Genomic DNA, 12,977 nt, shown 5'->3' on the forward strand with positions numbered 1-12,977 from the left:
ATGGTATTTATCTTATAACGTAGCGTAGAGGATTTTTGGATTTGCAAAAGGATTGGCGGTAATAAAACAGATCTGCCATTTTCTACGAATATTTTAATAAATAAAATAAAATAAGAATCTGAACTATTAAATTCACTTTTATTATTTTTATTTTTTTAAAAGGAGAATTTACGTTCATTATTATCTTTGATTATCTATTACTTATGTTTATCCTCTTAACTTTCTTTCTTAATTCAAAATATTATTGTGTTTGATTTTCTATTATCTATTACTTATAATATATTTTTTTAAAGAGATTTGAATTTGGTACTCATCTTTTGTAGCGTGAATTGTGAAACTACTAAATTATAGCTAAATATCCTGTTAACCTTTTTCTTTCTTAATTTAAAACTTAAAATTATTATGTTTATGCATACAAATCTTCCACTGAAAAAGTAAAAAAAAAAGAGAACAAAAAAAAAAAAAGGTGCACCGTCTTTTCTTAACCTTTTTCACTAAAAAAAGTACAATTTAATTATTTATTAATTATTATTGTTAATATTGTAATGTGTATTATTACAATAGTGCTGTTGAGTTGTTTGATAATAAAAGTAGACATACGTGCAGTAGTTGTAGTTGGCGCAGCCTAAAACTAAATTACTTATTTTATTTGTTTTAACAGCACAGAAAATTTAAATTTAAATAAATATATAAAATAAAATAAAAATTGGAAATAGAGAGGTAGGGGACGATGGGTCCCTCTTAAAGCTTTTTTTAGGTTTCAGTGTGCGACTTTTGATTTTTTTTTTCTTATTGGCAGCATTACAATTTAAATTAAAACAAAAAGATTAAGAAAATAAAAATAAATAAAAAAAAAAACCTAAAAACCTCTTCCTCCTTCCTCTTCTCACCACCATCATCATCATCATCATCTCCGGGAACGATTAGGATCTGCGAAACCCCTTTTGAGCTCAGCTGGTAAGTTTTTCATCCTTCTCTCCATTATCATTCTCATTACTGTTCTTCATCTTCTTCATTTTGTTTGGGGGAAAATACAGTTTGGATGGAGTGGGTATCCGATCTTTTCTTTTATCTTGTGGTCTTGCTTAAATTGATTTGAGAGAATTTATACATGTTTTTGTGAATATGGGTGTGATTTTGTGAGGGGTTTTAATTGGGTTTTCGTTGTTGGGAGTGGAAGAGAATTATTTTGGGGATGGATTTGATTCGAAGTGGGTAATATGATTTTTGTGAAAGTAAAGATTGGAAATGTGAGAGAATTGTGTGTATTTGCAGGTTGGTTGATCTGGTTTTCTTTGTTTATGAGTTTCATTTTGGATTTGAAGAATTGGGTAACTGGAATTGGATCATCATCATCATCGTCTTCGTCTTCTTCTTTAGCTGATGGTAGTACTCTTCTTCAACCTTGTTATGTAATTCTTTTCGTTCTTTGGGCTTGGGGCGGTTTTCAGTCTTTCTTGATCCTTTTTTATGTGATTCGTGAACTGAATTTGGATAGAATAAGATTTTTCATAACAAGAGAAGAAGAAAAGGGGAAGAACATAAAGAGATATGCAGAGTAGTGGGAGTGGTTCTAGGAATAGTAATTTGCCATCTTTGCGAGTGACTGTGCCTCAACAATCTCTTCGGCGACTGGGATTGTGTTCTCAGATTGCTACAGCTGCTGGAGGCCAACACTCTTCCCCCATTGTATTCCCTGAGAAGCAGAAGCGTAGCAGGGTGAAGAGTTCGAGGCGGGGAGGTGATGCCACTGCCCCTACCCCTACTGATGATCCTGAGAAACTTAATACTTTTGAGCATAGGATTGACATTGGTGGAGGACCAGGTGCTGGTGGTGGAGATGAAAAGTCTAATTTGTTGGGTTATGAGGTCTTCTCTGGAAAGCTAATTTTGGATAAGAGAAAACCTGTTAATGTTGATGCAACTTCATCTGAGGCACAAACACAAAGCTCCTCTAGCGATATATCTAACCAAGAAGCTGTTAATGCTAGGCTTACCAGCAAAGCTTTGATATGGGGTTCTCACAAGCTTGCTCTGGAAGATGTTATCTCGGTAAGAATCAAGATCTCCTACATATTATAAAACTGAGGTGATGGCTATGTGATATGCCTTATGAATGTTCTTTGGAAGAGGCAAGTTATTAATCATTTTTATTTTTCACAGATTTCATACAATGTGGGTCTGAGACATTTTACTGTGCACTCTTACCCCTTTAAAAAAGGTGCTTGTGGCTTTTCTTGTTTTATGAAACCTCGAAGAGCACGCAAGGACTTTCGCTTCTTGGCTTCTAGTGTTGATGAGGCTGTTCAATGGGTTGGAGGCTTTGCAGATCAGCAGTGTTATGTAAAGTGCTTGCCCCATCCATTGCTCTCTTCAAAAAAGCAAGCATCTTCGGAATTAATTCCAATTGACACTCCTACAGAGTTGATTTTCAAATGTAAGAGTCCACCAAAAATGCTTGTCATATTAAACCCGCGATCTGGACGTGGCCGGTCTAGTAAGGTTTTTCACAAGATTGTCGAACCTATATTTAAGGTATGGTTTACTGACATTTTCTTCTGGTTTCTTCCAATTCCTGCTTGCTGAGATGAAATTATGACATTCCAATGCTATGCCTACTTCTGCATGTCTACCTTTTCTTAATTTGATAAGAAATGAGCTCTATTGTATTAAATTAAGGAACAAGTAAAGCAAAACAGACCAGCTGAGGCAAAGCACGTAAAGCTAAACTCACAAAACCCAAAAAACTGACACAACAGTAGAAATTTGCATGTCTACCTATTTGTGAAAGCGTAATTGTTGTCAGATTTTTGATATCTTTGATTACCACGTTCTTTATGATCAAAGTGCATTTCGTCTACATGTTTCTTCTCCAGCAAGTTACTAATTTATGGGCTGCTTCTTATGGGTACGGCCAATTTCCGTTAGAAGAGAAGGTTCCATAGGAACTATTATTTTTTTTTCCTATTTTCAGGGCAATTTAGCACTGATTGTCTTTATTGAATTTTCTATCCCTTGCTTTTTTAAGGGGGAGTAATATCAGTCAGTTGTGTTTTAAATGGCACTAACATCATGTGATGTTTAATCAAAGAGATTATTAACAGTTATGGATTCTTTTAATGATAATACATCTTATACTTACCATGCATGCAGTATGAAGTGTAATTAATTAGTTTTTTTTATTGCTTCCCCTCTATCCCATCCCACCTTAAATCAGCAAAGGGGCAGTTTCTCCTTCTTTGATTGCCATCAATTACATATACAATTTTATCATGGACATAAAAACAAGGGGCAGGCTAGTAATTTTATTCTGGCCCTCTGTCACTCCTTCATGCAGTTCTGTTATTATTAAAATTTTTGCAAATTGATGTAGCTGTTTGCATCTAATAATTTGTAAAACAATTATTGGTAGATTTACAGTTTAACAATGTCAAAGCCTTAATTATTCCTACTAATGCTAAAATTGTTTGACAACTAAGCCTTGCAATGACTTCAGGAAGACTATTGTTACATTTTCTGATTAATCTTTATAATTGCTGAGGAAGTTTTTTATATTTATTTCCTTACTTTACCTTCCAAATTTCATGTAGTTTCTTAATCATATAAAATCTCTACGTGGAGCTTTTTCATACTTATTTTTATGCATATATTCATATTCATTTTCATATTAAAGTGTAAACTGCGACAGCTTGCAGGTTTCAAATTGGAAGTAGTCAAAACAACATCTGCAGGTCATGCTAGAACACTTGCATCCACCGTTGATATCAGCAGATGTCCTGATGGTACTAACTATACTGTTTTATGACTTATTTTCATCTATTACATCTGATTTGTGATTTAGCACCATTAATCCATTTATACCCTCAGGGATCATATGCGTTGGGGGTGATGGAATCATCAATGAGGTAAACCATTTGCTGCTTTAAATCTTTTAGTTTTCTTATTCTTTAAAGAAGTGTAGGATATTCAGTGTCTTCTCGTTCATTCTATGTTTCTTTTCTATGATAGGTTTTCTTTTAAGCCACTGTAATTTTAGTTAAACCCTAGGATTAATAGGGTGAGCTAGAAGATATTAAATAACAAGGGCATTTGAGTCATTGTATTGGGGATGGTTTTGTGAGTGAGAATAGGCTCTATACATATGTAAGTATGGAAAGAATTGGGTATGCAATGTATTGAGTAAAACTCTATTTGCATCAAAGGGGCCTAAGGGCTCCCATAGTTTGTAATACAATGACTAAGTATACCCGTTTTTTTTTAATATCTCCTAGCTCACCCTACTAGTCCTAGGGCCTAACAAATTCTTTGGCTTAGACAAAGTCTACATACTTAAACATATTCTTCTCATATTTTTGTTATTGCTAGTTTCTACTACCTGTTCAAAGATATTTTAAAATCAACTTATTTATTGTATTGTGAAAGATATTACTTTCTTTTGGAGCAGGTGGGATTACCATTCATGTAGGAAGAATGTATTTATTCTTTACTGTTTCATTAAGAGAATTTCAAAATTTTGATTTAGATTCGTCGTTTTATATTCACCAAACATGTTATCTTATATAATGTTTCCTGATGTTTCTAAGTTTCTTAATCACAGTCAAGTGGTTTTCCACTTAGGTACACAGACTGTAATTCGTACATTTTACCACTGATAGATACACACTGTACGCTGTAGAGAAATGTGCTTGAGGTGTTATAGAAGTTTAATAACATGAATACTCTTTGTCAAATCTCCCTACTTTGCCAAACTTAAACTTTATACTTTTGTGTTTGTTTCTTAGAAGTTAGAATTCAGTGTTCCTCTTTTCCTTTTCTACCCTGTAGCTTTCACATGAATAGTCTTATACTATATGTGTTCCGACTTTACCTGTTCTTTGATTTGATGTTATGAATTGTATTAGATTTCATTTCACTATTTTCTTTCTTTTCTGCAAGAACTTAGTGTTTCTGTCACAGGTTTTAAATGGTTTACTCAGTAGAGACAATCAGAAAGAAGGAATTTCTATACCAATTGGAATTATACCCGCTGGCTCTGATAATTCACTTGTTTGGACTGTTCTTGGAGTTAGAGATCCAATTTCTGCTGCAATGGCTATTGTTAAGGTATCCATTCAGCTAAAAAAGACAAGCTATTAATTTTGAATTTACTTTCTGTCCATTTAGATTTCACTGTTTTCAGTTATCATATATCATAACCTTGAGTGTGGATTATTCTTTAAAGTTGGATAGCTATACAAGCACAAGTCTACATTTCTATGTAATTACTTACTGCTATGCTTTTATGTGGCTACTGATAGACAATGATGTGTTTATATAATTATTGATAATACAATTATGAGTACAATAAGGATGATGCTAAGTCTTAGGCTTTACATTATTTTTATTATGTATTCCTGATTAATCCTAGTTAGTACTTAAATATACTTCTCTCTGTCTTTCACAAGTAGTGAGGGCAGATCTACCTCACTTGATAAGTACTCTTCCAGACAGCCAATTCCTATGATAACTTTTGATTATTCCTAGTTAGTAGTTAAAGTCTTGTTCAAAAATAAATTAATAAATAAATAAAATCTTCTAAAATTGGCAATAAACATGTTCTTGAAATGTAGGTAAACCATCAATAGCTTTTACTTGAATATCAAGAACAAGAAGTCTGTTTCTATTATAGTTGATTTAGGATGATATTAGTCCATTAGTATTCTTTATAAATATTTTCATAAGGTTAGGAATTAATTTATGAAGCTTATTATGTAAATGGGAGCCTTGTGCACTGTGCACTTTTACTACAAATTGGTAAGGGTTTTCTAATTGTAATTTAATGATTATGCTCAATTCCAGTGATAATTTTTACACAATTACGAATAGTTAGGTATAATATCTGTCTGAATTTCTTTAAACTTGTTAAGCTGTGAAAAAGTCTTGAATATTTTTTCCTTAAGATTTTATATATGATATTTGCCTTGTACCCAGTTGGAAAATATTATGTATTTTTTTGTTTGTTCCAGGGAGGGCTTACTGCCACTGATGTTTTTGCTGTTGAGTGGATTCAGACTGGTGTTATTCACTTTGGGATGACTGTCTCATATTATGGCTTTGTCAGTGATGGTATTTCCTTCTGCCTTAAGACAGTATTTTCTATATGAGAATTTGTTGGTTTTTAGGGGTCAATGCGAAAGAAAATTTAAAGGTTCTCAGTTTTTGCATAATTTTTTAGAAATTATATAAAAATATCACGAGGTCTAAATTTTTCAAGAAATGTCTCAGGTTTTTCCATTTCTACAAAAAATTTAACCTATCCATTTGAAAGATTTTAGTTAGGCACTGTAAAAACCAAACGGCTTCATTATTATTATTATTATTATTATTATTATTATTATTATTATTATTATTATATACATAGTAATAAACTGATGCAAAATGGCATAGTTTCAAATTATCAACACCCTATCATTAAACAGATGTTCGGTAGTGAAGATAATGACAATTATTTTCATAAATTAATTTATTATTCTCAGAATTTCCTGGACAACCCCAATAACAAATGCTATAATTTCTTCCAAATATTGTTAGATTAGGCTGGGAGTCTAGTTTCAAAAAAAAAAAAAAAAGATTTGACTTGTGTTCAATAATGCATATGTTTTTTTTGGTGAATGAACATATTTCAAATTCAACATGAAAAAAAAGGGTTTGATGGGAAAATATCAGGGAATTGGTTTGTCAACAATAATAAGGCTGTTAAAAATCAGTTTGTTCCCATTGAGTTGTATGGTAGTTATTTAGCATAAAGTCATTCCAAGAATTTGCTACTTTGTAACATCGTGGCATGTTGGTACTGTCTAAAAATACGATATATCTTTGTTTTTTTTTTTCTTTTCATTAAACCAAAGTTTGTGATTCACTAAAATGGATTTTTTATAGGCCAATTGGGTAGGGGAACAATATTTCTATAGTAATTAAACAGGAGTGGTAAGGAAAATGACACTCCTCTTGGGATTTATTATATGTTGGTAGAATACTTTGTTTATCATGGGTGAGTTTCACTTTTTGTTATTTGTTTTTGCTTATCTAGAAGATACCTTACCTTCTTCGTTCTTCTAATTTTTTTTTTCTTTTGGTCATTAGAAATGATTTATTTTATACTATGAAAAAGTAAATTAGAAAGAAATAAATAGAAAGAATGATCACTTGTTTCTTTACTTCTTACACTGTGCAGTGTTGGAGCTATCTGAAAAATATCAAAAGCGTTTTGGTCCTTTACGTTATTTTGTGGCTGGGTTTCTCAAATTTTTATGCCTACCCAAGTACAGTTATGAACTGGAATTTCTTCCAGCAACAACAGAGGATCAAGAAGGAAAAATGTCAGCTGAACGGGAAGTAGTTGACATGTCAGACCTGTACACAGACATTATGAGAAGGCCAAACACTGATGGTATTCCCCGAGCCTCTAGTCTATCAAGTATTGACTCTATAATGACTCCTAGTCGAATATCTGGAGACTTGGATACAACCTGTAGCAGCACTCATGCTAGTGCAGAACCATCTGAGTATGTTCGTGGCCTAGATCCAAAATCAAAACGGCTATCAACTGGAAGGAGCAATATAAATTCTGAGCCAGAAGTTATTCATCCTCAGAATCCTCTGTCTACAACCCCTAACTGGCCAAGAACCAGGTCCAAGTCCAAGACTGATAAATCCTGGACTGGACTGACTGCTACCCATGATACATCGAGGTGTTCTTGGGGCAATGTTGCAACCCATGATAAAGAAGATATATCATCAACACTGTCTGACCCTGGTCCAATTTGGGATGCTGAACCAAAGTGGGACAGTGAAGCTACTTGGGATGTGGAAAATCCAATTGAATTGCCAGGGCCACCGGAAGATGTAGAAGCAGGAACAAAGAAGGAAGTTAGTATTTCCAGGTATGACGATAAGTGGGTTGTGAAAAAGGGCCAGTTTCTTGGCATTTTAGTGTGCAACCATGCCTGCAGAACAGTTCAGAGTTCTCAAGTTGTAGCACCAAAAGCGGAATATGATGACAACACTCTGGATATGATCTTAGTTCACGGGAGTGGGCGTTGGAGGCTGATAAGATTTTTTGTTCTACTACAGATGGGCAAACACCTTTCACTTCCATATGTTGAATATGTAAAGGTATAGGAGCTTTTCCAGAAAGGTCTTAAAATTGTCTTGATTGATGAGGCCTAAAAGTGTAATTAAGTTCATGAAATAGCACTGTACTGCAAAATATTATTCTTCCATTGCAGTTGAAGCTGGCTGAGAGTGACAAAGTAGTTACTACTTTGATCCTCTGGTATGGTGTTGGAAGGGTTATTTGACGTATTCACTTGTCCTTTTTTGAAGCTGTATGGTATATGGGGGATAACCTAACATAAGTTTCTGTTACTGCAGGTAAAGTCAGTAAAGATTAAGGCATCTGGAAAGACCCACAACAGTTGCGGAATTGATGGTGAGCTTTTTCCACTCAATGGACAAGTTGTATCCTTGCTTCCTGAACAATGCCGGCTTATTGGCCGTTCCTTCAACCATCATGTATGACAACCTCGAACTTCCCTTTTATTTTGTGGTTCTTTATTGGGTGCTGGGGACAGCTAATGCTTCTTTTCTTTCCATATTATGGAATGGAAGCATCATCATCACCATCCATATACCAAATATAGATTACCTTCTGCTTTACTGTTTCCTCAGCCCTCTGCCATTACAACCTTTGAACAACTGAGATCCCTGTAAATTTTTGTTCGGTATGTCTATGTGTTGCTTGTTGTTTATTGGTTTCCCTCTTTCCTATTGTTTCTGGGGACTGAGTGTTTGTTATCCAGTTCGAGTGCGAGCTGTTTTGTGTAATTGGAATTCTGGTACTCTTTGTTGTGATGATCTTCATATTGCTACAAACAGAGATTTGTTTTGTAAAGTAATTGGTTATCAATCAGTCCCGGTTTATTTCTTCAGATCTGTCATTCCTATTACTACTACTACTACTATAGAGATAGAGACCTTCATTCAATCAAACCCACCTCATTTTATGGCCTCCTTTCCTTCCAGAAATTTGAAATTGTGGGATTATATAAGATGTCAGATGAAATGATATTTCTTTGTGTGGTCCGATCCAACCAAGACTAAGTACCAAGTACCAAGCAGAGCCTGAGCTGGGACTTGAGCCTTAATATGGAGTTTGGCTATGCCTTTTGGTTAATGGTTTGGAGCTATGTACTTAAAATTGGCAGTTGCCACATAGTATAACTACTTGTATTGTATTGCATTATGATAGTTCCAATTTCTCTCTCTCTCTTGTTCATTTATCATTGCAGGGGTATGCATAATGGAAGCATCATTGTCATTTTGGTTATTGTTTATATAATAGTTGGTGTAAAAAGAAGACTGCTAATTGGTGTGTTGATAACTACTAAAGACAGACTTCCAAAAAAAAAAAAAACTGGAGTGAGAATAAAACTTTGAGTGCAAGCAGAGGAAGGATTAGAGTGAGAGAAGAGGTGTAAGAAACGAGAAGATTTGGGGGTGAGACGTGTATCATTATGGTTGGATGTCGTGTAGATGTTATCCAATAAAAATAAAATGCTCATTTATTTATTTATTTTAAATGGATATACAAATGACCATTGAGATTTAAACAAGGGACAAGGACGAGACTTGCAATCTATACCCACCTCTCCTTCCTCATCCTAATCCATTTTCACTGTCCTCTTTTTCCCTCTCTTTCTCTCTCAATCTCTCTTGACGCTAACATTTTAGACAACAATGAAAATATATAAATATATATTTGGGATATATGGCTATGAGCACATACAATAAAAAGTATGAAACTTTGCTTATATGATATATAATCTTTACTTATGTCTCAATCGACGTTAGATTAATTTGGTTATAGTAAATATAAATAGAATAAGCACGGTTGAGGAAAATAAATAAGGTAAGTAATAGGAGCAAGAAGACAAAACATAAACTGTACGTAAGAAAATTACTAGGTCTTCTAAGTTCGACTTTGATGTAATTTTCGTCCGTAGATGATGATATAGTGTATTCAAATCAAAGTACGTCGTTGGGAGTAAGCGTGTTTGGTATTGTTTTCTGTTTTTTGTTTTCAAAAAATTGTTTTTAGAAATGAAAACAAAAAATAGTTTTTAAAGTTTTTAAAAACAAGTTATGTTTGGTTAGTGTTTTTTAAAAATAATATTGACTAAGAGTGAATTGATTTTTACAACAGAAAACAACAATTTGTTGTTTTTTGTAACTTTGTTTTCTGAAAACGGTTTTCAAAAAACAAGGGCAAACAAGCCAGTTTTCAAAAAATAATTTTCTGCTTTTAAAACTAAAAAACAGTTTTTTAATTATGATGCCAAACATGCACACTTTTTTAATTTTTAAAACAGTGTTACATTTATTAAAATTGATGAAAAAATATTTATTTTTAATTATTCTTAGTTACTTCGGTAACTAAAGACAGTCCTCTAATAATTAAATACTGTCTGAATTAAAACATAAATTTCCAAAATTGATTCGACACAAGTAAATTTGAGTTCACCATATTTTTTTCCTACAAATAATTTAGTTGAAAAATAAAATCTAATATTTTTTTAGGAAAATGTCCAAATCAAATGGTCACATAAAATAACAACCATTCGTTTATGATCTGATCTACATTTATTTCGTTTTTTCATAAATAAATCGTTATTTTTAATTATTAATAATATTAAATTTCCCATTTTTTTGACAAAAAATATCAGGAAAAACAGAGAGAAGCGCGTAATTGGGAAATATCTGAAGTATCATCTTACCCAAAATAAATAAAAAATTGAAGAGAGAAAGTGAGAAATTTGCAAACTCACCATCGGAGCTACAAACGAGTAAAGGAAAATGAGTACTGCCACTATCGGATTATTGAGCTCGGCGGCAACCGCTGCCTCTTCCTTCACCCGTTCCGGCGCCGGTAATGCTTCTCATGATCATCTAACCATTTTCGGAACCATGAATTGTTCTTCCTCCGCCGCCTCCTCTTCTTCTTCTTCTCTTTCTCTCCCATTTTCGCCTCCCAAAATTGCTTATACCTTTACCAACAGAAGAAGAAGAAGAAGTGTTAGTTGTGAAGTCGCTATCAAATCAGACTCAACGACGTCGTCTTCTTCTTCAGATTTGTCTGCTTCGTCGTCGTCTCTTTCCGAAGAAGACGCGGCTGGAGTAGCTAAGGTTGGAGCGAGGGTTAGGGTTAAGGTGCCATTGAAGGTGTACCATGTTCCCAAAGTTCCGGAGATAGATCTTATGGGAAAGGAAGGAGAAATAAAGCAGTATGTTGCGATTTGGAAAGGGAAGCAAATCTCAGCTAATCTACCTTACAAGGTTCAGTTCGTCACGGAAGTCGAAGGTCGTGGCGCTGTTAAGTTCTTTGCTCATCTCAGGGAAGATGAATTCGAGTACCTTTAGGTTTTCTTCTCCTTCAACTCTCATGGCTTCCACACCAGGCAAATATATCTCTTCTTTACCCTTTGTTCTCTACTCTCTTTATGGTAAAAATAAAAACTTGAATACATTATAGCCCAAGAGCTGAGTTCCCAATACAGTATTGTATGTAAATCACTTTGATTCTGATGTTATTACTTTTGATGTAATTGATATTTTATTCTGGCTATACTGTTGTTATTGCCATTAGATTATGGTGAAATATATGCTCGTTTTTGGGTTATCAAGTTAGCTTATTTTGCAAACCAGCACCTATCTTCATGGATTAGCGTTAATTTATATTTTGCCATTTTCATCTAACTTGCTGGACGAGTGACTTTATTTTTCTCCTAATCACATTTTATGGGGTTGCTTTAAAATGAGTATATTTTCCTTCTTTTTATGGGATTGAATCAGGCCTGTTATGGTTAAGTTAGATCGAATCAGACTTGTTATGGTTAAAATCATTCGTGCATGAGTAGCTTTCAAGTGTCTTTACTATTCATTTTATGACACAACGAGTAGCTAGGATCAACCTGATTTGATTTGTTTCTGTTTGATGGTTTTATAAACATTGGCTGTAATTTGTTCGTTGGCTCTTGATCCCCTGACGACTACTTAGTTTGTAAAACTTCCTCAATTATTTGGGTTGTACAATTGGTTTACCCTGAAATGATATTCCAGTATTGCTCAAGTAGTCTTGAGCGAACTTCAATTTTAAAGTCTTGCTTAAAGCTGTGAAAGTAAGGAGTTATGGCTGTGTAGTGTGCTGTACTAATATTGCTTCTCGGTATCACATTTATTAAGTTTAATTAGGTTTTGTTCTTATGGTGTCAACAATTCTAGAATATGAAAGCTGTAGTCACTTACTTAAACTTGATCATTTGGTTGCTAATTTGGTGACGTTAAAGCTAGACTGGTCCATTTAGAAGTTTAAGCTATAGAATGGAAGAGGACTGTGTTCTGTGTGTTGCACATGAAGAAAAAATGAAGTAAAGAACAAAAGAAAAGCAAGCTCAATTACTTCAACAAATGTGCATCCCATTTTTGTGGAAATTGGGTGGTTGCTTGTGAGATTCATAGGGGTGCCATCTTCTATTGTCTCTTGTTTGGTGAGTCTTTATCTGATCACTTTAGCGATGCGATTACGTTTAAAATTCACAAGTTGTCTGAGTGGTACTTAGAATTAAGTTTAATACAATCAGTTGTGCTTCCTTTACTGAGGATAATAGTGTAGACTATGAGCAAAGGAACTCCTGTTACTCATATTTCTTATACTAGGCAGATGAGCAAGTATATTATGCTTGGAATGTTAGAAAATAAAAGTCGTCACCACTGCTTTACTGATGTGTCTTATGAAGCTTTAATGGAAGGTTTTATTCGTGGCTTCTTCAAATATCTACTTCGATCGTTTTCATTGCGGGAACTCATTAATCTATTTGGAATAGATAATATAGATATCAACTTTAGACGAATTCAATTTACCCTTTCTCCCAAATCTCGTG

General features: G+C 33.9%; 2 protein-coding genes across 2 annotated transcripts; both read left to right on the forward strand.

Annotated features, from left to right (window-relative positions):
* The first annotated feature begins 774 nt into the window (after window positions 1–774).
* Window positions 775–8,969, forward strand: LOC115723288 (sphingoid long-chain bases kinase 1). The gene is made up of 10 exons (XM_030652729.2): window positions 775–957; window positions 1,276–1,386; window positions 1,499–2,052; window positions 2,164–2,535; window positions 3,689–3,782; window positions 3,868–3,905; window positions 4,957–5,103; window positions 6,006–6,105; window positions 7,214–8,154; window positions 8,413–8,969. Exons 3-10 carry the CDS (start codon window positions 1,552–1,554, stop codon window positions 8,557–8,559), a joined length of 2,340 nt encoding a protein of 779 aa, XP_030508589.1. The 5' UTR covers window positions 775–957; window positions 1,276–1,386; window positions 1,499–1,551; the 3' UTR covers window positions 8,560–8,969.
* Window positions 8,970–10,580: 1,611 nt separating this feature from the next.
* LOC115722940 (ferredoxin-thioredoxin reductase subunit A2, chloroplastic) lies at window positions 10,581–11,716 on the forward strand. Its single transcript, XM_030652327.2, has one exon. The coding sequence runs from the start codon at window positions 10,894–10,896 to the stop codon at window positions 11,455–11,457; it is 564 nt and encodes a 187-aa protein (XP_030508187.1). The 5' UTR covers window positions 10,581–10,893; the 3' UTR covers window positions 11,458–11,716.
* Window positions 11,717–12,977: the final 1,261 nt, after the last annotated feature.

The sequence above is a fragment of the Cannabis sativa genome, chromosome 9 (genome assembly GCF_029168945.1).
Source record: "Cannabis sativa cultivar Pink pepper isolate KNU-18-1 chromosome 9, ASM2916894v1, whole genome shotgun sequence".
Classification (NCBI taxonomy): domain Eukaryota; kingdom Viridiplantae; phylum Streptophyta; class Magnoliopsida; order Rosales; family Cannabaceae; genus Cannabis; species Cannabis sativa.

Coding starts and splice junctions, on each gene's coding strand:
- LOC115723288 (XM_030652729.2), top strand. CDS start 1,552: ATGCAGAGTAGTGGGAGTGGTTCTAGGAATAGTAATTTGCCATCTTTG. Junction 2,536..3,688: donor TTGTCGAACCTATATTTAAG/GTATGGTTTACT, acceptor AAACTGCGACAG/CTTGCAGGTTTCAAATTGGA. Junction 8,155..8,412: donor CATATGTTGAATATGTAAAG/GTATAGGAGCTT, acceptor CTGTTACTGCAG/GTAAAGTCAGTAAAGATTAA.
- LOC115722940 (XM_030652327.2), top strand. CDS start 10,894: ATGAGTACTGCCACTATCGGATTATTGAGCTCGGCGGCAACCGCTGCC.